Here is a 22341-nt window from a genome sequence, read left to right as displayed (position 1 = left end):
AGGGACTCGGGTTCTTCCTTCACCTTTTCTCTCACAACTGGTACTCTACCACTTGATCCACATTTCCATTTCTAGCTTGTTGGAATTAAGAAGCTCTTAAATTTGTCTGCCTGAGCTAGCTCTGAAGTGCTATCCTCAGATCCCATCCTCCTGTGTAGCTAGGATTGTGTGCGAGCCATCAGCACTTGGGCTCCATTTTGGGAGTTCTTAAAATTGGGGAACCAAAGCTGGGCCCTGTGGCTCATGCTTGTATTTCCAGCTACTCAGGAGGCTGAGATAATTGCAGTTCAAAGCCAGCCCAGGAAGGAAAAGTCTAAGAGACTTATCTCCAGTTAACCACCAAAAAGGTGGAAGTGAAGCCCTGAGTTCAAACCCCAGGATGGGCACCAAAATAAATAAATATAAAGAAACTAGCTCAGATCACTAGTCTCCAAACCTGATTAAGCAATAGATCCACATAGAAATTTTGACTTAGAAGATAGAGTTGTATCTCAACCAATAAAGTTGCTCCTAGTGATAAGCATCTACCATTTTTGCTTCAAGGAAAGCATGGTCTAGGTCAGCTTGGTAAAAAAATCAAGACTGTATCTGCAAAATTGAATTCAAAAAGGACTGGTGGAATGTCTCAATTGCATGGCCCTGATTTCAAACCCCAATATTGTAGTCCCTCATTATATTGCAGTTCACTTATTGCAGTTCACTTATTGTGGCTTCACTCTATCTCAGGTTTGGAAAAAAAAAAAAAAAAGGTAAATAGTGATCCCTCACCTATCACAGTAGTGAGGTTCCAGAAACTACCCTGATAGGTGAAAATCCATGAAGTAGCAGTGTTAGTTGTCCCTTGCTGTATTGTGGTCCCTTACTGCTATACCTATTATGTATGTGTGTGTGTGTGGGGGGGTTCCTCTGAAACCCAACTCTAAGTAAGGGATCACTAGACCAACTGACAAGAGACAGGCTTTCGATGTTGTCCAGACTGGTCTTGGATCTTCTGAGTTCCCATGATCCTCCTACTCCAGCCCTAAATACCTATTAATATGCATGTACCATAATGCCAGCCAGGCCTTCTGCTTGTTAATTGGAGATGGGAGTCAGAAGGACTTTTCTGTCCCAACTGGCTTTGAATTACAGTGTGCTAGGTCTCAGCCTCTTGAATAGCTAGAATTACAGACATGAGCAATGGGTGCCCAGCAAGAGTACTTTGTCTTAATGATATAATATACTAAATGTCTTGAGGAAGAGGATGCAGAGGAGCTATTTCATAGGCAAAGACATCCTGGTTTGAATAATAAAATGGCACAAAGTCATCCTAATTATAAACTTCACAGCTTCTTTATAGAAGCTTGGCTATTTTTATAAATAGCCAAGGCCAGGCATGGTAGCCCATGCCTGTAATCAATCCTACCACTTAGAAGGCTGAGATAGGATTGAGAGCTTGATGCCAGGCTGGGCTCTATAGAAAAACCTTGTCTCAAAACAACACAAAACAAAAGGAACAAAAATAATACAACTTAGCCAATAAATAAACAAATGAAAGAAAGAAGCAAACTAAGCAATGTAGAAATATTTAAAGAAAAGAAAGCTCTAGCCAAGTGTTAGCGGCTCATGCCTATAATCCTAGGTACTCAGGAGGCTCAGACCTGAGAATAACAATTCAAAGCCAGCCCTGGCTTTGAATAATTTCATCTCCATGAAATTATTAAAAAGTATCAAAAACTATCAAGAAGTAGCTGGGCACCCGTGGCTCACACCTGTAATCCTAGCTACTCAGGTGGCTGAGATCTGAGGATCATGGTTCAAAGCCAGCCCAGGCAGAAAAGTCCATGAGACTCTTATCCCTAATTAACCACCAGAAAACCAGAAGTGGTTCTGTGGCTCAAGTGGTAGAGTGCTCACCTTGAGCTGAAGAGCTGAGGGACAGCGCCCAGGCCCAGAGTACAAGCCCCACGACTAACAACAACAACAAAAATGCCAGAAGTGGAGCTGAGGTTCATGTGGTAGAATGCTAGCCTTGAGCAAAAGAAGTTCAGGGACAGCACCCAAAACCCTGAGTTCAAGCTTCAGGACAGGACAGGACAGATCATAACAGGATGAAAAAGAAAGCAAGAAGGAAGGAAGGAAGGAAGGAAGGAAGGAAGAAAGGAAGGAAGGAAGGAAGAAAAGAAGGCAGGAAGGAAGGAAGACAGGAAAGAAGGAAGGAAGGAGAAGGAGAGAAAGAATGAAAGAAAGAAAGAAAGAAAGAAAGAGAGAGAGAAAGAGAGAAAGAGAGAGAGAGAAGGAGAAGGAAGGCTGGAGTACAGTTCTGAGACAGGCAAACCCAACCAATTCTGGAAGAACTCTAGAGGCATACCTAGATTCCTTAGTAGTGATGACAGAGGAAAGCTGATTGGCTGCAAGCCAGGCCCAGGCTTCAGCTTGAGCGGCCTCTCCTCCCAACTGCAACTTGATGCATCTGCAATGAAAGCCATCAGTAGTATCAAGAGACAATTTACTTCCAGAAGATGAAGGGTAAAAAAATTTTAAGATTTGAAAGAACTCATGGCCTTGTTCATGCTATGTGACTGCACTGTTACTGATCTACACCTCTAGCCCAGTAACAGGTTTTTTTTTTTTTTCCGGTTTTGTTTTTGCCGGTCCTGGGGCTTGAACTCTGGGCCTAGGCTCCATTAGTAAGGTTCGTTTGCTCAAGGCTAGCGCTGTGAGCTACATGCTACTTCCAGCTTTTTCTGAGTAGTTTGACTTTTTTGTCTGGGTTGGTGTCAAACAAAGATCCTCAGATCTCAGCCTCCTAAGTAGCTAGTATTATAGGCATTAGCCACTAGCACCCAGCAGTCATAGTTTTTGCTCTTATGACTTCTCAAGAGAACCTATTAGTCAAGAATATAACTTTATATAATTAGAAAGTAAAACTATAGGCCAGGCTGGGAATTTGGCTAAGTGGTAAAATGGTTGCCTAGCATGCATAAAGCTGTGGGTTCAATTCTTCAGTACCACATAAACAAAAAAAGCCCAAAGTAGCCAGGTAATGGTGGCTCACACCTGTAATCCTAGCTACTCAGGAGGCTGAGACCTGAGGATGCGTTTCAAAGCCAGCCTGGGCAGAAAAGTCCATGGGACTCTTATCTGCAATAAACCACTCAGAAAACTGGAAGTGGCACTGTGGCTCAAGTGGTAGAGCACTTGCCTTGCACACAGGGAGGCCCAAGAACAGTGCCCAGGCCCTGAGTTCAAGTCTCAGGACCAGCAAAAAACAAACAACAAAAGAACTAAGTCACTGCATTTTTTTTTTTAAAGTGGTTGCATGATCAAACAAAATACTCCTTTAAAGCAAATGACTTAGCTGGGTGCTGGTGGCTCATGCCTGTAATTCTAGCTACTCAAGAGGCTGAGAGCTGAGGATTGCGGCTCACAGCCAGCCCGTGAAGGAAAATTCGTGAGATTCTTATCTCCAATAAACCACCAGAAAACTGGAAGTGGCACTGTAGCTCAAGTGGTAGGGTGCTGCTCGCTTTGAGCTGAAGAGCTGATGGACAGCACCCAGGCCCAGAGTTCAATCCCCACAGCCATCAAAAAAAAGGAAATGACTTAAAGACTAGTGGCTTGTCAGAAGTGAATTATACTAAGCAATACTATATCTTGTATCAAAAAGTTAAAAATATTGAAAGGTAATTTTTTACATACTTGAAAGCAAGCCCCTCAAAGACTGGTGTTAAAGGAAGCTTGAAAGTCTGACACAGTGATATGGCAGTGTCGAAGAGGCCAGCCTGAACCAGCAGAGTAACCATCTCCTCAGCTGATGAACTTCCTGTGGAAATATGCTAGTTAGTACACCAAGTGTATATGAGCCAGAAAAAAGAGTTTGCTTTGTTGATGGAATATCTCAGAGTAACAATCTCATGCTTTACATTCACCATGTCCACTGCCTGGCCCTAAACTGTGCTACTGGTACTGACAGGTTAGAAATTTTACTGGTTAAATTCCTACCTGCAATTGCAACTGCTGATGGATCATGCTGTGCCAAAGTGAGGCGAATTCGAGCCAAGGAACATTCTTTCTCTAGATCTTCCAGCTCCAGGATTTCAATTTGCCGACTGGCTACATGCCAAAGAAAAATCATTTCATTTTTTGAAGTACAAAGGAAGTATCTATTAGGTTAACTTAACCTATCAATTTCCACTAAATATTAAGTAACATTCAACTTAATTTTCAAATTCATGAAGGGAGACAACAGGGGACTCAACAAAAATAAACTTAAAAAAATGAATCAATCTCTGCTTCATAGGCATAGCTGAGTAGATAAAAGTTCTCCAATTAATACCTGTGGTTGAGGAGGCACTGATACAAGTACTTCATGTGTCACTTGATTTAACTTTACAACTGAAATGACTGCCATCTTGATCAGCAAGAAAGGACACAACCATGGTGAGACATATAATTAAAATCAGGAGCATAGGCTCTTGATGAAGTATCATGCCTCCCAACTATATCAAAGAAATCTGATGAAAAATGTTTGCTATGGAGCTGATTTAAATGTAACAACTGGGGCTGGAAAGGTGGCTCAGTGGTAGAGGGCTTGCCTTGCATGCATGAGGCCCTGGGTTCGATTCCTCAGCACCACATAAGCAAAAAGAAAAAAGCCGGAAGTGGCACTGTGGCTCAAGTGGTAGAGTGCTAGCCTTGAGCTGAAGAGCTGAGGGGCAGCGCCCAGGCCCAGAGTTCAGGCCCCACAACCGGACCCAAATAAATAAATAAATGTAACAACGAAATGTAACAACATCTCAACTCAGGAGGTTGAGATGTGAGAATCATTGTTTGAAGCCAGCCTAGGCAGGAAAGACCATGAAATTCCTATCTACAAATAAGTAACAAAAAGCTACAAGTGAAATTGTAACTCAAATGGTAGAGCACTTAAGATGAATAAAGTTCAGGACAGTGCCCAAGCCCTGATTTCAAGCCCTAGGACTAACAGAGAGAGAGAGAGAGACACAGAAAGAGGTGGGGGAAGACACACACACTAAAAGACACAAAACAGTTCTTTTTTAAAAAACATTTTCATTTCACACCCTATCATACAACACTTTCAAGCAATCTTTAGCTGACTAGAATGTTGAAAAAAAACTTAAAAAAAGTTAAAAAAACTAAAAAGAAGGAATTATACAAGAATGTAACCATTATGTATAATATTTTTAGTCTATCATACAATAATGTTACAATATAACTATGTATTATATCTAACATAACTTCATCTACACTTCTACTGTAACAATGTAACTACTGTCTAGCAAAACTACAGTGCCACCAACTCACTTGGAGCAGCTGTGCATTCTCCATCATGATTCCTCTTAGGGGATGTTCCAGGACGATCATACTGAAAAGACAGAATAAGTGACTTAACTGTTAATTGTTTAGATCCTTCATGCTTAAATGATTCTAGAAGTTAATCTCACTGTTGTAGCATTTTACAGAGGCACTGTAACTATCAGACAAAGAGATGAAGTTGTGTGCCAGTGGCTCACTTGTTTATAATATGTTAAGTTAATCCATGGACATGGATTTGATCTACATATAAATCATGTTACCTTTCCTTGGTTCCAGAGTTATATTTCCTACTGATAATAACTCTGGACAACAGCTTAACTGTATTTTTTTTTTTGTCTTTTCTTTTTTGGTACTGGGGATCGAACCCAAGACGTTGCACTTGCTAGGCAAGCGCTTTGCCACTGAGCTACATCCCAGCCCTGGACAACAGCTTAGTAAATATACCAACTATATAATGCAAAGAGCCAGGCATATGTGAGCCACCAGTAGGACAGAAAGAAAACAAAACAAGTTTGTATCCTTTCCAACAATACTTATAGACTGAATTAACAGATAAGTCAAAATAAAAGCAGCTATTTATTAAACACTATCAATATATTTAAATCACCTCTAACACACAAAGACCATCCTTCATAAAGCAGATATTATCATCTGTTTTATACATGAGAATAACTGAACAGCAAAAGTTTAAGGGCTTTATCTAACTCCAAAGCCATTCTGCAACAATTCTGCCTGTAAAAATTCTTAATTTGGAAATTAAAGGGATAGTAATCTATAACAGCCAAATTGCTGCAAAGGGAGAAGTTTAGAAATACCTCAATAGAGGGATGGAGATTTAGCTCAGTGAAAGATGGCTTGCCTAACAAGTGCAAGACCTTGAATTAGGTTCAGCACCATACAAAACAAACTAATAAAACCTAAGCAGAAATTTTAAACAAAAAGAAATAAAGCTGGGTGCTTCAAAAGGAGGTAAGTTTTGAAAGGAAAAAGTTAAATGAATTAAATGGCCCTAAATTCTAAAATGGTAAACTTGTATACCACAGCTCCAGATGCTGGCTGTACAATCCATGCATATTCTGGACGAATGAGCCGCAAGCAATTAATAGCAGCCAGATAACAGTTGCCTTGCTTCTCTAGTCCTCGAAGAGTTCGAACCTCTCTGCCAAGACGCATTCCATATTCATACATCACTGTGCCAGCTATGAGGAAAAAACGAGTTAGACTAAAATGTTTCTTTAGCTATATACACAGAATTTGTTACACCAATCAAATATTACTACTTAAAATAGTTTCTTTTAAACCGCCCCACCAACAATCATACACTTTTATGTGGAGATACTAAAACCCTGGTACACTATAGCTGAGCATGTAAAACAGTATAGCAGTTGTGGAAAACAGTATGGTGGTTTCTCAAAAAATAAAACAGCAGCTGGGTGTTGGTGCTCATGCGTATAATAGCTACTTAATAGGCTGACATTTGAGGATCATGGTTAGAAGTCAGCCAGCGAGGAAAGAGACTCTTATCTCCAATTAGCCAACAAAAAAGCCAGAAACAGAGCTGGCTCAAGTGGTAGAGCATTAACCTTGAGCCAAAAAGCTCAGGGACAGTGCCTAGACCCTGAGTTCAAGACACTAGGACTGATACACAGACACATAAACACAGACATATACATACGAGCACACACACACGAGCACACACACACACACACAAGCACACACACACACACACACGAGCACACACACACACGAGCACGCACACACACACACACACACACACACACACACACACACACACACACACACACACACACACACACACACACACAATTAAATGACTAGCCATGGTGGCCGACACCTACAGTTGCAGTTACTAGGGAGGTGGAAAATCATGGTTCAAGACTAGCCTGGGTAAAAAGTTAGCAAGACCCTAATTCAGCAAAAGGGCTGGGTGTGGTGGTGTGAATCTGTCATCATAGCATAGAAGGTCTAAATAGAAGAACTGTGGTATAGGCCGGACCCAAGCAACAAACAGGGAGGCCCTGAGTTCAAGCCCCCATAATATACTAGCACACAAGCAAAAACAAAAAGACCACTATTATGACAGTTGGTAGCATAAAAAAAAATAGCATTTCATTTAAATATTGAATACTAAATTAACTTGAAAATTGAATCCAAGATCAAGAAAAGAATATCCTTGTAAGAGACATTGGAAGTATTTTATGTGTTAAGTCATGGTAAATGTAACTTACCGCCAACAAAATTGGCAAGAATAGATTAGTAAATAGTGACAATGAGTTATAATAAGGCAGGCAGGAGGAAGAGAGATAGGAAATGACACAGCAAAATAGATGAGTGCAAGTTGTCTGTAATGAAAAAGTCCAGTTTTCTTCATTACTGAATGAAAATATATACAGACTGCATCTCAGCATCACCTGAAAATGCTCTGCTCTAGCTGAGAGCAAGCACACGTCTTCCAAGCTAACAGGTGAAGCTAATCCTGTACTTAAAATTTACACAAGTTGGAAGTGGTGCTGTGGTTTAAGTGACACAGCATTAACCTAGAACACAATGAGGCTCAGGGATAGCACCCAGGCCCTCCCTGAGTGGAAGCCCTGCAACCGACCAAAACAACAACAACAACAACAAAAAGTAAATTTCAGTATGGGCTGGGAATATGGCTTTGTGGTAGAGAGCTTGCCTAGCATGCATGAAGCCCTGGGTTTGAGTCTTCAGTACCACATAAACAGAAAAGGCCAGAAGTAGCACTATGGCTCAAGTGGTAGAGTGCTAGGACTGGCAAAAAAAAAAAAAAAAAGAATTACACAAGACCTCCCTCACAAACTGTATTGAAAAATATGATTAAACTAATAAGGTTGTCCCTAACAGCAAGTATTGGCTCAACTGCTTACCTTTTCGGTAATTGTGGCGATAGATATGGAAGGCATAGAGAAGTTCATAGTAATTGTGTGTCATAAGGTCCACAGCCCTAGCGCGTGACTCAATTATCCCCACAACCTAATGTAGGAGAAAGCAATCAGAAAGTCAGCAGCAATCATGGCAACCACCAGTTATTTCTAGATACCAATGGACAGATAAAAATACCTCATTATGCAGATTAACATAGGGAAACTCTACAAGATCCTGTAGCTGTGAACGTTCACAAAGAATTACCACCAGCTGCCGTAAACAGTCTAACTGCCTGGAAGGAAAGAGAGGGAGATGAGGATGAATTGTCTTAGTGAGTTAAACAGGGCTGGTAAATTGCCTTCTCTAAAAACACTCTGAGATTACCTGCTGGAATCAGGAATCTGGGTTAAGGCCTCGTATGCTTTGCTATTGTGACCCAAATCCAAATGATGTTTGAAAATGCATGTCCTTAAAGTAGCCTAAATTTGGGTTAAATATCAAAAAAGAAGAGATATTAAAATACCACATCCACAACAAACTTCAGGAAAACAACCAGATTACACCTAGTTGTACCTGGCTTTTCCAGTCATCACCTGCTTCAGTTACTGCTGATGTAGCCAACTGTATAACTAATTCAGGCAAGCCAACAACATCGAGTAGACGTAAAACCTGAAGAGAAACAAATTTCCACTAAAATCAACACGGTAGTGACACTACAAATTTTATTTTGGTTGTAGGTTAATTAGAAAGATAATCAGATAAAATCAAGATGAAATCAAGGGATTCCAGTTACTAGGAAAGCATATATTGGGAGGATCCAAGGCCACAAGGGACCAAAAATAAGAAATAATATGAACAGCCGGTGGCTCACGCCTATAATTTTAGTAACTCAGGAGCCTGAGATCTGAGGATCATGGCTCAAAGTTAGCCTGAGCAGGAAAGTCTGTAAGACTTGTATCTCCAACTCATCACCAGAACACTGGAAGTGGAACTGTGGTTCAAGCTGATAAAGCGTTAGCCTTGATCAAAAGAGCTCAGCTCAGGGACAGCACCCAGGCCCTGAGTTCAAACCCCACAACTAACCAAAAAAAAAACAAAAACAAAGAGCACATCTCAACAAATAAGCCAAATGTGGTGGTGCAATACCTATAATCTCAACTACTCAAGAGGCCACAGGTAGGATTGTAGTCTGAGACCTCATCAGAAAGAAAAAGAAAGCAGGGGCTGGGAAGGTGGCTGTGGTAGAGCACATGCCTTGCATGCATGAGGCCCTGGGTTCGATTCCTCAGCACCATATAAGCAAAAAGAAAAAAAGCTGGAAGTGGCGCTGTGGCTCAAGTGGTAGAGTGCTAGCCTTGAGCTGAAGAGCTGAGGGACAGCACCCAGGCCCAGAGTTCAGGCCCCACGACCGGAAACCCCCCCCCAAAAAAAAAAGAAAAAGAAAAAGAAAGCAAAAAAAGGCTAGTGGTGCCGGGTGCCAGTGACTCATGCCTGTAATCCTAGCTACTCAGGAAGCTGAGATCTGAGGGTCCTGGTTCAAAGCCAACCTGGGCAGGAAAATCTGTGAGACTCTTATCTCCAATTAACCATCAGAAAACTGGAAGTGGCGTTATGGCTCAAGTGGTAGAGCGCTCGCCTTGAACAAAAGAAGCTCAGGGATAGTGCCCAGGCCCTGAGTTCAAGCCCCAGGATTGGAAAAAAACAAACAAACAAACTTGCTAGATGCTAGTAGCCCATGCTTATAATCTACACAAGGGGTAGAGATCTGAGGATCAAGGTTCAAAGTCAGCCTGGACAGCAAAGTTTGTAAAATTCATTTCCAATAAACCAGCAAAAGGCTAGACTAGAAGTGTGACTCAAATAGTAGATAACAGCACCAGCCATATGAACTCATGTATGGAGCTGCAGTCAAATAGACACTGTCTGGCACTGGGGCTCACTGCTATAATTGTAGCTGCTCAGAAGGCTAAGATCTAAGGATCAAGGCTTGAAGCTAATGCAGGCAGGAAAGTTCATGAGAATTTTATCTCTGATTAACCACACACACATACTCTATCTCTCTCCCTCCCCAGAAATAGTGCTGTGGTTCAAGTGGTACAGAACCATCCTTGAAGAAAAAACCATAAGTGACAGTGCCTAGGCCCCAAATTCAAACATTACTACTGGCATACACATGACAACAACCAAAAATTGAGATGGGGGTATGACTAGCTAGCCTAGTCATACCTAGCGTCAAAAGCCTAGCGTCAAGTGATCCTTCCGCCTTAGCGCTGGATCTACAGGCACACACCACCATGCCTGGCATTTGAAGTAAATTTTAAAAAGCCACATTTTAAAGGTGAGTTTCATTAAAATTAAACTACCATAATGTGTAAGGGTCTAACTCTTGCCCACGGGAAACAATGTATGCTAGCCTAGGCTACATAGTTGAATTTGAAGGCAGCCTTGCCTACCTCCTAAAATAGGAAGAACCTATTTTAACAAACCAGAAACAGACTGACAATGACCACGGGTAAAAGACCAAATGACAGACCACACACAACCCTGTGTTAGTGCATCCTAATTGATATCTTTTGTAAGAGTTGGGATTTCTCTAGGTACATTTATTTTGGGTTTTTACTTGGAAGAACTTATTAAATTATTATAGTATTTTTCTTCAAAAATACTAAAGCAAAGATAGGTGCCAGTAGCTCACACCTGTAACCTACTCCTACTAAGGAGGCTGAGATCTGAGGATTATGGTTCAAAGCCAGCCTGGGCAAAAAAGTCCATGGCTTTTATCTCCAATAAAATACTCAGAAAAGGCTGGAAGTGGCGCTGTGGCTCACGTGGTAGAGTGCTAGCCTTGAGCACAAAGAGGCTCAAGGACAGTGCCCAGTCCTAGAGTTCCAAGTTCTGGGACCAGAAAAAAAAAACAACAAAACAAAACAAAACCAAACCAAAACCAAACTAAACTAAAGCATTATATTTCAGATGCACAGGATGGTGTAAGAAAGGCCAAACCATGACATTTTACCTTATCATAATACTGTAGTCTGGGGGTAGACACAATATCCCCATCCTCTGAACGGATCAAGCGATCTAAGAATTCCTCTTTGCCCACTTCAGATGCTGCCTGACAGAAACATTCCAGAGCCTGCAGAAGTTAAAAAATACCAGGTGACTTACAACAGACTATTTCAAGTCTAGATGCTATAAATCAGAAGTTCAGGTGCTAAGGAAAACCAAAATGGAAACAAAATTATTTAAGATAGTCTACTATAGTGACACTTATACTCTCACACATATGCACAATTTTTGCTACTTCTAAACTCTAATATATTATTTAGGATTTTTAACTTTTTTCATGTTTTAAGTGTAATTAACTAAAGTAAACAAATAAACATTCCAGGTACAGTGATTTATGCCTGGAATCCTAACTTCTTGGGAGTCTGAGGCAGGCTGGCTGCAAGTACAAGGTCAGCCTGCATAACTTAGCATGACCCTATCACAAATTAAAATTTTTTAAAAGATGGTGAATAAACAGTTCAGAGGCACAGTGCTTGCACAGCATGTAAAAGACTGACTCTGCATTCAATCCCCAGTGCTGCAAAAAAGAGTAAACTTTAATCAGAACATAACAAACGAACTGTAGTAGCATGTTACACAGAATTTGGGGTGGCAGGTCACAGTCCTCTGTGAAAGTTTTTGAGCTTTTCTGTATGTTTGAAAATGTACAAAGTTACTAGGAACAAGGAAAAAATGTGAACAGTCATGCAGGGAAAAAATCTGTATAAACAAAAAGATATAATGGAAAAATATGACTAAAAATGCCATTTATAAAAATGCAACCTTACAAACACATGCTTGGGACAGATTTTAACATCTTATCTTCCTAAGCTGTAATTAAACATTAAGTACAAGAAGCCAGATTATCCTGACATGTAAATTACATCCTTTACTGGACCTCATAGAAAGTTTTTTCTTGGTGGTAGTGGTGGTCATGTAGGGATTGGGTGCTGTCCCTAAGCTTTTGCACTCAAGACCAGTGCTCTACCAATTTAAGCCACAGCTTCACCTCTGGTTTTCTGGTAGTTAACTGGAGAATCTCGTGGAATTTCCTGCCTGGATTGGTTTTGAACTGCGATCCTCAGATCTCAGCCTCCAGAATAGCTAAGATTACAAGCGTGACCCACTAGTACCCACCCATACAATGGTTTTTGTCCTCCACAAGATTCTGCTTCCACTCTGTGCAATTTAGTTAACAGATATCAAGTATCGTTGATACATTTATTTACCAGTCAATGCATATTACCTTCTGTCCTTCTCCTGTAACTAGGTAACACCGGCCCAACATAAATCGACAGGAGCCAACGTTGACTTGACACCAGGGGTGTAGCAGTTGAATATAATCCTTAAAAGCATAAAAGGAACTTTCTGGTTAGAAAACACACTTAAAAAAAACAAAAACAAAAACTAGGGGCTGGGAAGGTGGCTCAGTGGTAGAGTGCTTGCCTTGCATGCCTGAGGCCCTGGGTTCGATTCCTCAGTACCACATAAGCAAAAAGAAAAAGCTGGAAGTAGTGCTGTGGCTCAAATGGTAGAGTGCTAGCCTTGAGCTGAAGAGCTGAGGGACAGCGCCCAGGCCCAGAGTTCAGGCCCCACGACCGAACCTCCCCCCCCCCCCCAAAAAAAAACCCAAAACAAAAAACCAACAAAACCATGTGTTTCATAATGCTGTTTTTTTAAATGTTCAGAAGAGTTAAGTTGGTTATATTAAGGTTAATGATCGACAGGGGCTAAGGAGAAGGAAAACTGGGGAATAACTGCTAATAGGTACGAGGTGGCTTTTTGGAATAATAAAAAAAGTTATAGAACGACACAGTTGTGACAAATCAACAAAAACGTTAAGTGGACCTCCTTAGAAAACTGGTTTCCAGCTGAGTGCTGGTGGTTCTTGCCTATAATCCTAACTTCTAGGAAACCGAGACCTGAGGATCACAATTTTAAGTAAGCCTGGTCATCTCCAATTACCCACCAAAAGTAAGAGGTAAAGCTGTGGCTCAGGTGGTAGAGTGCCAGCCTGAGTGAAACAACTAAGGAATAGGACTTAAGCCCTGAGTTCAAATCTCAGGACCATAACATACATACAAAAAAGTAGATAAGGGCTGGGAAGGTGGCTCAGTGGTAGAGCGCTTGCCTTGCATGCATGAGGCCCTGGGTTCCATTCCTCAGCACCACATAAGCAGGAAAAAAAAAGCCGGAAGTGGTGCTGTGGCTCAAGTGGTAGCCTTGAGCTGAAGAGCTGAGGGACAGCGCCCAGGCCCGGAGTTCAGGCCCATGACCGGACCCAGAAGAAAAAAAAACAAAACAAAACAATAGATAAAAGAATGGGAATGTGGCTTAGTGGTAGAGTGCTTGCCTAGCACACACTGGATTCGATTCTTCAGTACCAAATATACAGAAAAAGCCGGAAGTGGAACTGTGGCTTAAATGGAGTGCTAGCCTTGAGCAAAAAGCTCAGGGACAGTGATCAGGCCCTGAGTTCAAGCTCCAGGTCTGGCAAAAAAAAAAAAAAGAAAAGAAAAGAAAAAAAGAATGATTATACTTGAAATGTTCAACATAACTCACCTGCAATTGTACATACTGGCAATTTCCCATCAAACATTCTAAGAAGAGACAACCAGGATTGCTAGGCCATCTAGTCACTGAATAAGGAAATTTGTTTTACATTTTTTGGTGAAGAGAGAGAGAGAGAGAGAGAGAGAGAGAGAGAGAGAGAGAGTGTGTGTGTGTGTGTGTGTTATTGAGTGACAAACTCAAAACAGTCCATGAAACAGTATAAAAACAGAAACAAGTGCTAGGCCCCAGCAGCTTACAGCTGTAATCCTAGCTACCACCAAAAAAAAAAAAAAAAAAAGAAGGGCTGGGAAGGTGGCTCAGTGGTAGAGCGCTTGCCTTGCATGCCTGAGGCCCTGGGTTCGATTCCTCAGCACCACATAAGCAAAATGAAAAAAGTCGGAAGTGGTGCTGTGGCTCAAGTGGTAGAGCGCTAGCCTTGAGCTGAAGAGCTGAGGGACAGTGCCCAGGTCCAGAGCTCAGGCTCCACGACCGGACCCCCCCCCAAAAAAAAAAAAAATAGAAAGAAAAGAAAAAAAAGAAACAGGTGGTTGAGCACAGGTGGCTGTAATCCTAGCTACTCAGGAGGCTAAAACCAGAGATCTTGGTTCAAAGACAACCTGGGCAGGAAAGTCCATGGGACTCCTATCTCCAATCAAACACTAAAAGAAGCCAGAAATGGAGCCATGGCTCAAATGGTAGAGCACTAGCCTTAAGTACAACAGTGCCCTGAGGTCAAGCTCCAGGATTGGCACATACAAAAAAAGGTGAAGGGTGGGTGGGGATTTGATTCAGTAGGGAACTCACCTAGCATACACAAGTCTCTGGGCTTTACCATCAAAAACAAATAAAAACAAACAGCAAAAAAACATTCCCCACTATGAAAAAAATAAGAACATGTTTATTCCACAGTACTACATAACTTCAGCATTAGACAAAGCCAGTGAAAAGGACATAGCCATTTAACAGTACTTTAGTCAATAAAAAAATGAATATAAATGATGGTCGTAGCTGGGCGCCGGTGGCTCATGCCTATAATCCTAGCTACTCAGGAGGCTGAGATCTGAGGATCACGGTTCAAAGCCAGCCCGGGCAGGAAAGACTGTGAGACTCCTGTCTCCAATAAACTACTAGAAAACCAGAAGTGACTCTGTGGCTCAAGTGGTAGAGTGCTCGCCTTGAGCTGAAGAGCGCAGGAACAGCGCCAAGCCCAGAGTTCCAGTCCCATGACCGACCAAAAAAAAAAAAAAAAAAAAAGATCATCCCTTAAGATTATATGACTTAGTTTTGTCTTGGTATAATTACATGCTACATCTGTATAATGATGAAATCACCTCATAACATTCCTGAGGATATATTATATATATTATATTAAAAGATATATAATGAAATTATGTGTCTCATTATTAAGCAATGCGTAATTGTAAAACATGAGTTGTCACTCAAACTTCAAACTCAATTCATGATGGCAAAAGGCATGGGTATCAGGGCCATTTCTATTTCCAGTGGTACACTGCAGATAAATACTGCTGCTGATAGAGGATGAACGGCATGTAACACAATGCCTAGTATATAGAGTCACTCAGTAAATATTTGTTGAGTATCTTACATCTATAATTGTAGCTGTTCAGGAGGCTGAGATCTGAAGATGGCAGTTTGAAGTTAACTTAGGCAGGAAAGTCCCTGCTATATTCTTTTTTTTTGTTGGTCATGGGGCTTGAACTCTGGGACTGGGCGCTGTTCCTCAGCTCTTCAGCTCAAGGCGAGTGCTCTACCACTTGAGCTATAGCGCCACTTCTGGTTTTCTAGTGGTTTATTGGAGATAGGAGTCTCATGGTCTTTCTTGCCCGGGCTGGCTCTGAACCGTGATCCTCAGATCTCAGCCTCCTGAGTAGCTAGGATTATAGGCGTGAGCCACCGGCACCTGGCTCCCACTATATTCTTATCTTCGGTTAAACACCAAAAAGCCAGAAGTGGAGGAGTTGCTCAAATGGTAGAGTACCAGCCTTGTGCAAAAATGCTAAAAAAGAACTTGTGGCACTGAGTTCAAGTTTCAGTACTGGTGCACATGTGTACACACATTATCATCATCTATTGTTAAGGAGTAGGCACTCACACACTAAAATCTTCATTTCCTGGTTGGGGGTTTAGTTAGTTGAGAGAACACTTGTCTAGCATGTATGACCTCCCTGGGTTTGGTCTTTAGCACTGAAGAAGAAAAAAATCCCAACAGGCAAAAATAAAAATAATAGTAACCTTAGATTATTTAGACAGAAGTATGCTTGGTAAGTGACTTTGAAACAAAAGGATACAAAAGTTGCAATAAATAATTGGTAACTGCAGAAATCATTTCAGGCCAATTCAATCCAGTTTGGCTTAGAGGTGCCTTTGGTTGAGAGAAGAGATGAGCTATAATGTGTTTTCTTGCAACTTCTTGGAAGAATAACTCCAAAATTGTCTGAGGGCTAGAAACTTAAAAGGAAAAGTTACAGTCACAACCTTGTGATGGTAATGTCCACTTTTAATTCAGATTGTCTATTTTATTTAATTAATTTTATGCTGATAATAAACATGGACCATTTCAACAAACAATGCATCATGGCTATTTCAGTAGCAATAAAAATAAAAACAGTAAACTGGGAAATACTGTACAAATGCATCAACTACTTATATCAACATTGTAAGTCATTCTTTTCACAGATCTGACCTACCTAAGTGCCTTCTTTAGGAACTCTACAATAAATAGTCTCGAAAATCTTAGTATGACATGATACAAAATAAGTTCTCTAAAAAAATGGGTTACAAGAGACTGGGAATGTAATGTAGTAGTAGAGTGCTTGCCTAGCATGCATGAAGCCCTGGGTTTGATTCCTCAGTACCTCATATACAGAAAAAGCTGGAAGTCGGGCTGGGAAGGTGGCTCAGTGGTAGAGTGCTTGCCTTGCATGCATGAGGCCCTTGGTTCGATTCCTTAGCACCACATAAGCAGAAAAAAAAAAAAAAAGCCAGAAATAGCACTGTGGCCCAAGTGGTAGACTGCTAGCCTTGAGCTGAAGAGCTGAGGGACAGAGTCCAGACCCAGAGTTCAGGCCCACGACCAAACCCCCACCCCCCCAAAAAAAAAGAAAAAGAAAAAGCTGGAAGTTGTACTGTGGCTCAAGTGGTAGAGTGCTAGCCTTGAGCAAAAGAAGCAGTTCCCAGGACAGTATCCAGGCCCTGAGTTCAGGCTCCAGATAAAAAAATTAAATTAAATTAAAAAAAAAAAAAGAAAAAGAAAAAACAAAGAAAATGGGTTTCAAATGTGAAAGAGTCTCTTTACAAAAACTACCATGTTCTTGGTACATCGTTTTGTTGAGTTCATAACTACAGACTCAAAAGATGGAAGGCTGGGAATATGGTTCAGTGGTAGAGTGCTTGCCTTGCATGCATGAGGCCCTGAGTTCGATTTCTCAGCACCACATAAGTGGAAAAAGTCGGAAGTGGTGCTGTGCCTCAAGTGGTAGAGCGCTAGCCTTGAGCTGAAGAGCTGGGGGACAGCGCCCAGGCCCAGAATTCAGGCCCCACAACTGACCAAAAAAAAAAAAAAAGAAAAAAGATGGAAAAACAACAATGTTAAAAAAACAAAAACAAAAAAACTTAGTGAGAGCTGAGCACCAGTGGCTCATGTATATAATCCTAGCTATAGAGGAGGCTGAGACCTGAGAATCAAGGTTCAAAGTCAGCCTGCCTAGTGAGAGTCTGGGAGATGCCAATTAGCCAGAAGTGGCGCGATAGCCTACTAGCCTTGTGCAAAAAAGCTCAGGGACAGGACCCAGGTCCTGAGCTGAAGCCCCAATATTGGCACAAAAAAAAAAAAACAAACCAAAACAAGCAAACAAATACCTCAGTAAAGGCAACTTAAATGACAGACAAGTTTTAGGACTTTTAGCGGTCCTAAATTCCTTTCGAAAAGCTTTCATTCTTTACATGTATGTGGGAAAACACCCTTAATTTATGCCTGATGTGGTAGCATACCTTCACAGTCTTATTGCCAACCACAGGTCTCAGGCCACAGCTTGCTCATGCCCACCTCAAGTGAAAGCCAAGAGCACAGCCTCCATTTCTGTAACAAGTGTGGCAAAAGTACTTGAATAAAAGTAGAAGGAACCCCCAAATCAAAAGCTCACTCCTGGGACTAGGAATATGGCTTAGTGGTAGAGTGCTTGCCTAGCAGGGTTCAATTCCTTGGTACCACATAAACAAAACAATAAACAAAATTAAGGGAAAAACAAAAAGATTCCTTACCTAACTTGTTTGCCATTAAAGCACCAGAGTCTGTTAGTTCCAGTACTGATAAGTGTTGGAGATTAGACTCTCTGTGAGAAAAGACAGTTTAATAAATTCTCCAAAGTTAAACTAGCATTATGCCCACAAGTTACCCTATTTTTGCCAAGAACACTACCTATATATAACAGCACCAAAGACACAAAGAAATAACTGGGAAACAGGATTTAGATTTGTGGCCTATCCTATCTCTTAGTGACCCTTTCTCATGTCTGCAAACATAGCTACTCAAGAGGCTCAGATATGGAGGATCACAGTTCAAAACCAATCCAGGAAGAAAGTTTGTAAGACTCCATCTCAACCAATGGTTGAGCAGGGTGGTGCAAGTCCGTAATCCTAGTTATGGGGAAATCATACTAGCAGGGCACAGTGGCGCATGCCGGTCATCTCAAGTGACATGAAGGATGCACAAGTGGGAGGATCAGCCTAGGCCAGTGCCCTGAGCACTGTATCTCAACAATAACCGCTGTGGCTGGGAAGGTGGCTTAGCGGTAGAGTGCTTGCCTAGCATGCATGAAGCCCTTGATTCGATTCCTCAGTACTGCATAAACAGAAAAGGCCGGAAGTCTAAGCAGAAAGCTGCAAGTGGTGCTGTGGCTCAAGTGGTAGAGAGCATTCACCTTGAGCTGAAGAGCTGAGGGGCAGCACCCAGACCCAGAGTTCAAGCCCCACAACTGACCAAAAAAAAAAAAAAAAGCTGGAAGTGGCACTGTGGCTCAAGTGGTAGAGTGCTAGCCTTGAGCATAAGAAGCTTAGGGACAGTGCTCAAGCCCTGAGTTCAAGCCCCAGGGCTGGCAAAAAAAAAAAAAAAGCAAAAAAGGCATTAAAAAAAAAAAAGGCAAAAAATAGCTTACATAGTAGAGAGCTTACCTAGTAAACATGAGTCCATGAGTTAAATTTCCAGTACAGTCAAAAACAAACAACACAAAAATAGAAGAGAAAAAAAGGAAAAAAAATTCATGGTTTATAACAATCTCTTCCAGCACTCAGGTTACTGTGTAAGAGGACCACGAGTTTAAAGCCTTCGCTACACAGTGCAACAACAGTTATGTCTCCGAAGTAGAGCTGTGGCTCAAGTGGTAGAGCACTAGTTCAGGGACAGCACCTAGGCTCTCAGTTCAAGATCCAGGACTGGCACAAAAGAAAAAAAAAAAAAAGGAAAAAAGAATACCAACAACAACAACAACCAAAAACAAACAAACTAACAAAAAAACATACCAAAAACCAAAAAATGAAAGGATGTTTCAAAAATAAAAGTACAAAAAAGCTCAAAACAAATCCCAATAACCCTCCTCCAAAATCTCAGGCTTTTTTTCTTTTAATTATTTTCCAGATAGGTTCTTATGTTTTTGACTATGGCTCATCTTAGACTTTGAGCTTTCTGCCTATGCCTCATGTGTAGCTGTGACCACAAGCACAGACCACAATATTCAGTTGATTGACTGAGACAGGGTCTTGCTAACTTTTTACCTGGATTGACCTTAAATATTATCTTCCCAATCTCTGCCTCTTGATTTCTGAGATTACAGGAATGTACCACCGCACCCAGTTAGCCAACTTTTAATCACTAGCACAGGATTTTGTGTATAATTGAACTTCAGCTTCATCTTACTTTTTGGCCTTCAATATAATTTATCTGTACCTTATAGACACAAAATATGTAGCATATATATATACATATATATACACATATAATAATTCGAAAAGCTCTCTGAATCTTAAAAGGAAAATTATTTACTGTATAATGTAGACTTTTTATTTGGTGTTGCTGAAGATTTAATCTAGGGCTCTGTATATACTAGGTAAGTATTTACCTCCAGCCCTTAGAAAGTACTATATAAAAGAAAGAGCCAAGCACTGGTGGCTCACGCTCGTAATCTTAGCTTCTCAGGAGGCTGAGATCTGAGGACTGTGGTTTTTGTTTTTTTTTTTGGGGGGGGGCGTCCGGTCATGGTGCCTGAACTGTGGGCCTGGGCACTGTCCCACAGCTCTTTAGCTCAAGGCTAGCGCTCTACCACTTGAGCTACAGCGCCACTTCCGGCTTTTTTCTTTTTGCTTATGTGGTGCTAAGGAATCGAACCCAGGGCCTCATGCATGCAAAGCAAGTGCTCTACCACTGAGCCACCTTCCCAGCCCCTGAGGACTGTAGTTTGAAGTCAGCTCAGGCAGAAAAGTTCAAGACTTATCTTTGATTAACCACCAAAAAGCCAGAAGTAAAGTTGTAGTTCAAGTAGTAGTATATTAGCCTTTACGAAAAAGAAAAAAAAAGAGGGGATTGGAAAGGTAGCTCAGTGGTAGAGTGCTTGCCCCCATGCACGAGGCCCTGGGTTCCATTCCTCAGCACCACATAAGCAGAAAAAGTGGAAGTGGCGCTGTGGCTCAAGTGGTAGAGCGCTAGCCCTGAGCTGAAGAGCTAAGGGACAGCGCCCAGGCCCAAAGGTCAGGCCCCGCAACCGACAAAAAAAAAAAATTAAGGGTCTGGATTCCATCTCCAATAAATACCCCCACAAATAAATTAAACAATAGGGAAAAAACCCTCAGAATATATTTTACAAATATTAGGATAGTGAAACTCACAGTGTGTCAACTGGAACGTCTGTTGCCAAGGACTGACTAGCCCATTTAATGAGGTAATAAGATAAGAGCAGGGGAGCTGTTCGATGCAGAAGGTCTTGTTGAGCTTGAAATAGCTGACCAGCTCCCAGAATTGCCTATACATGACAGGTGAGAAGATAAGCAATATAAATAGTAAATGGTAATACACAAGGCTCAAATAGAGTAAAATAAAAGTTTCCAAGGGCACAAAACTATCAAAGTACCTCACATATTACATTTTGGGATAGCAACTGGCAAAACATATCCCCAAACAGCCACAAAATTAAAAAACAAGCAGCACAAAATCACTAATTCATGGAAACTGATGTAAAAAGAAACTTTATTGGTCTGTGGGTATGATGTACACACTTGTCATCCCAGCTGCTTGGGAGGTAGAGGCAGGAGGATTTCATGTTTCAAGTCAGTCTGGGGAAAGGTAGTAGGCAGACCCTATCTCAAAAACAAAATGTAAGTGAAAGAGCTGGGACATAGCTTATCTGGTAGTGTTTGTCTAGCATGTGCAAAGTCTTGGGTTCTATCCCCAGCATTTGAAAGAAAAAGTATCTGCATAGAACACAAATATATGCTGATGTGTAAAAAGTGGTATTTTGGGTAACCAAAATGATGAATTCTTCTGCTTCCATATTCTGCAGTGGTTCTACAATGAACCTTTATTCACATCTACCATGTCTAAGAGTTAACCCAAGTGACAAACTCTCAGGACAGGTTCCTGTTTCTTTTTGGTGGTCATAGATTATCTTTCTAAAAGCTTCTTCTATTTTTGCCTAAAATCCTACTATTGTATTTGAGTTATGAAATTCTGATCTAAACATATACATATTTACAGAAGCCCTAGAGGCCTATTGGTTCTTTGCACATTGGCATGAATGTGCTTCTGTGCCAGGCTTGAATGAGATATGTGAGTTAGAAACAATGGGGTATGGAGCCGAGTTCAGTCCTCAGCACTGGGGTGAAGAGGGACAAACGGCTTGACTACCATGGGCAGAAAGAAAAGTTTTAGCATAAAACTCTCAGGATATGGGGATATAAGGAAACTTGATGGTAAGATAGGTGATCTGAGAACAGGAGAAAAGGAAACACAGAATGCAGTTGGGTAGACCACAGAGGAAAACTGCTAACATCAAAACTGTGTTCAGGTAAGCCTTGTCCTATAGAAAGAAGTTTCTTTTTTACATCTTTACCATGTACTCTAAAGGATAGCCTGCTACTGTATCCAACATAGTACTAATCAGCATCAGGCAAGGTAGCACATACTTGTAACCCTAGCACTTGGGAAGTGGAGGCAAGAGGATTTAGTCTGAGGCCAGTCTAGCTACATGGCTACACAGCTAGATATAGTCTCAAAAACCCCGAAGTGGTACAGCCAACCTGAGAAAAATTTGCATTTCTATACAAATACTAACAGTAACTAGCTTCATCTATGTTCACAATCTATAATCTTAGATTATCTTTATTCATACTTAACAAATATTTATAGGTTACCTAGTTAGGGTAAGCATGGGATTAAGTTAAGGAAAGTCTTGGGAGTGATATATCGCTGAGTCCCTGTAGATCTGTACCAAATTTCAGATTTTACCA

The 22341-nt window shown here is 41.2% G+C and overlaps 1 protein-coding gene across 1 annotated transcript in view; it reads right to left on the bottom strand.

Moving 5' to 3' along the window:
- Window positions 1-22341, bottom strand: part of Nup160 (nucleoporin 160) — a 56757-nt gene that overhangs the window by 7123 nt on the left and 27293 nt on the right. Inside the window, exons 18-32 of the mRNA XM_070032325.1 lie at window positions 20725-20858; window positions 18109-18179; window positions 16137-16296; window positions 13837-13906; window positions 12521-12619; window positions 11243-11362; window positions 8800-8895; window positions 8611-8705; window positions 8422-8518; window positions 8229-8334; window positions 6358-6518; window positions 5308-5368; window positions 3985-4095; window positions 3682-3805; window positions 2351-2452 (exon numbers count right to left, since the gene is read on the bottom strand). Of these exons, the coding sequence (XP_069888426.1) occupies window positions 2351-2452; window positions 3682-3805; window positions 3985-4095; window positions 5308-5368; window positions 6358-6518; window positions 8229-8334; window positions 8422-8518; window positions 8611-8705; window positions 8800-8895; window positions 11243-11362; window positions 12521-12619; window positions 13837-13906; window positions 16137-16296; window positions 18109-18179; window positions 20725-20858 (1607 nt within the window). The remainder of the gene's footprint in view (window positions 1-2350; window positions 2453-3681; window positions 3806-3984; window positions 4096-5307; window positions 5369-6357; window positions 6519-8228; window positions 8335-8421; window positions 8519-8610; window positions 8706-8799; window positions 8896-11242; window positions 11363-12520; window positions 12620-13836; window positions 13907-16136; window positions 16297-18108; window positions 18180-20724; window positions 20859-22341) is intronic.

This window comes from Dipodomys merriami, unplaced genomic scaffold, assembly GCF_024711535.1.
Source record: "Dipodomys merriami isolate MVZ:Mamm:240054 unplaced genomic scaffold, mDipMer1.0.p SCAF_21, whole genome shotgun sequence".
NCBI lineage: Eukaryota > Metazoa > Chordata > Mammalia > Rodentia > Heteromyidae > Dipodomys > Dipodomys merriami.
This window is presented reverse-complemented; position numbering and strand designations above follow the sequence as displayed.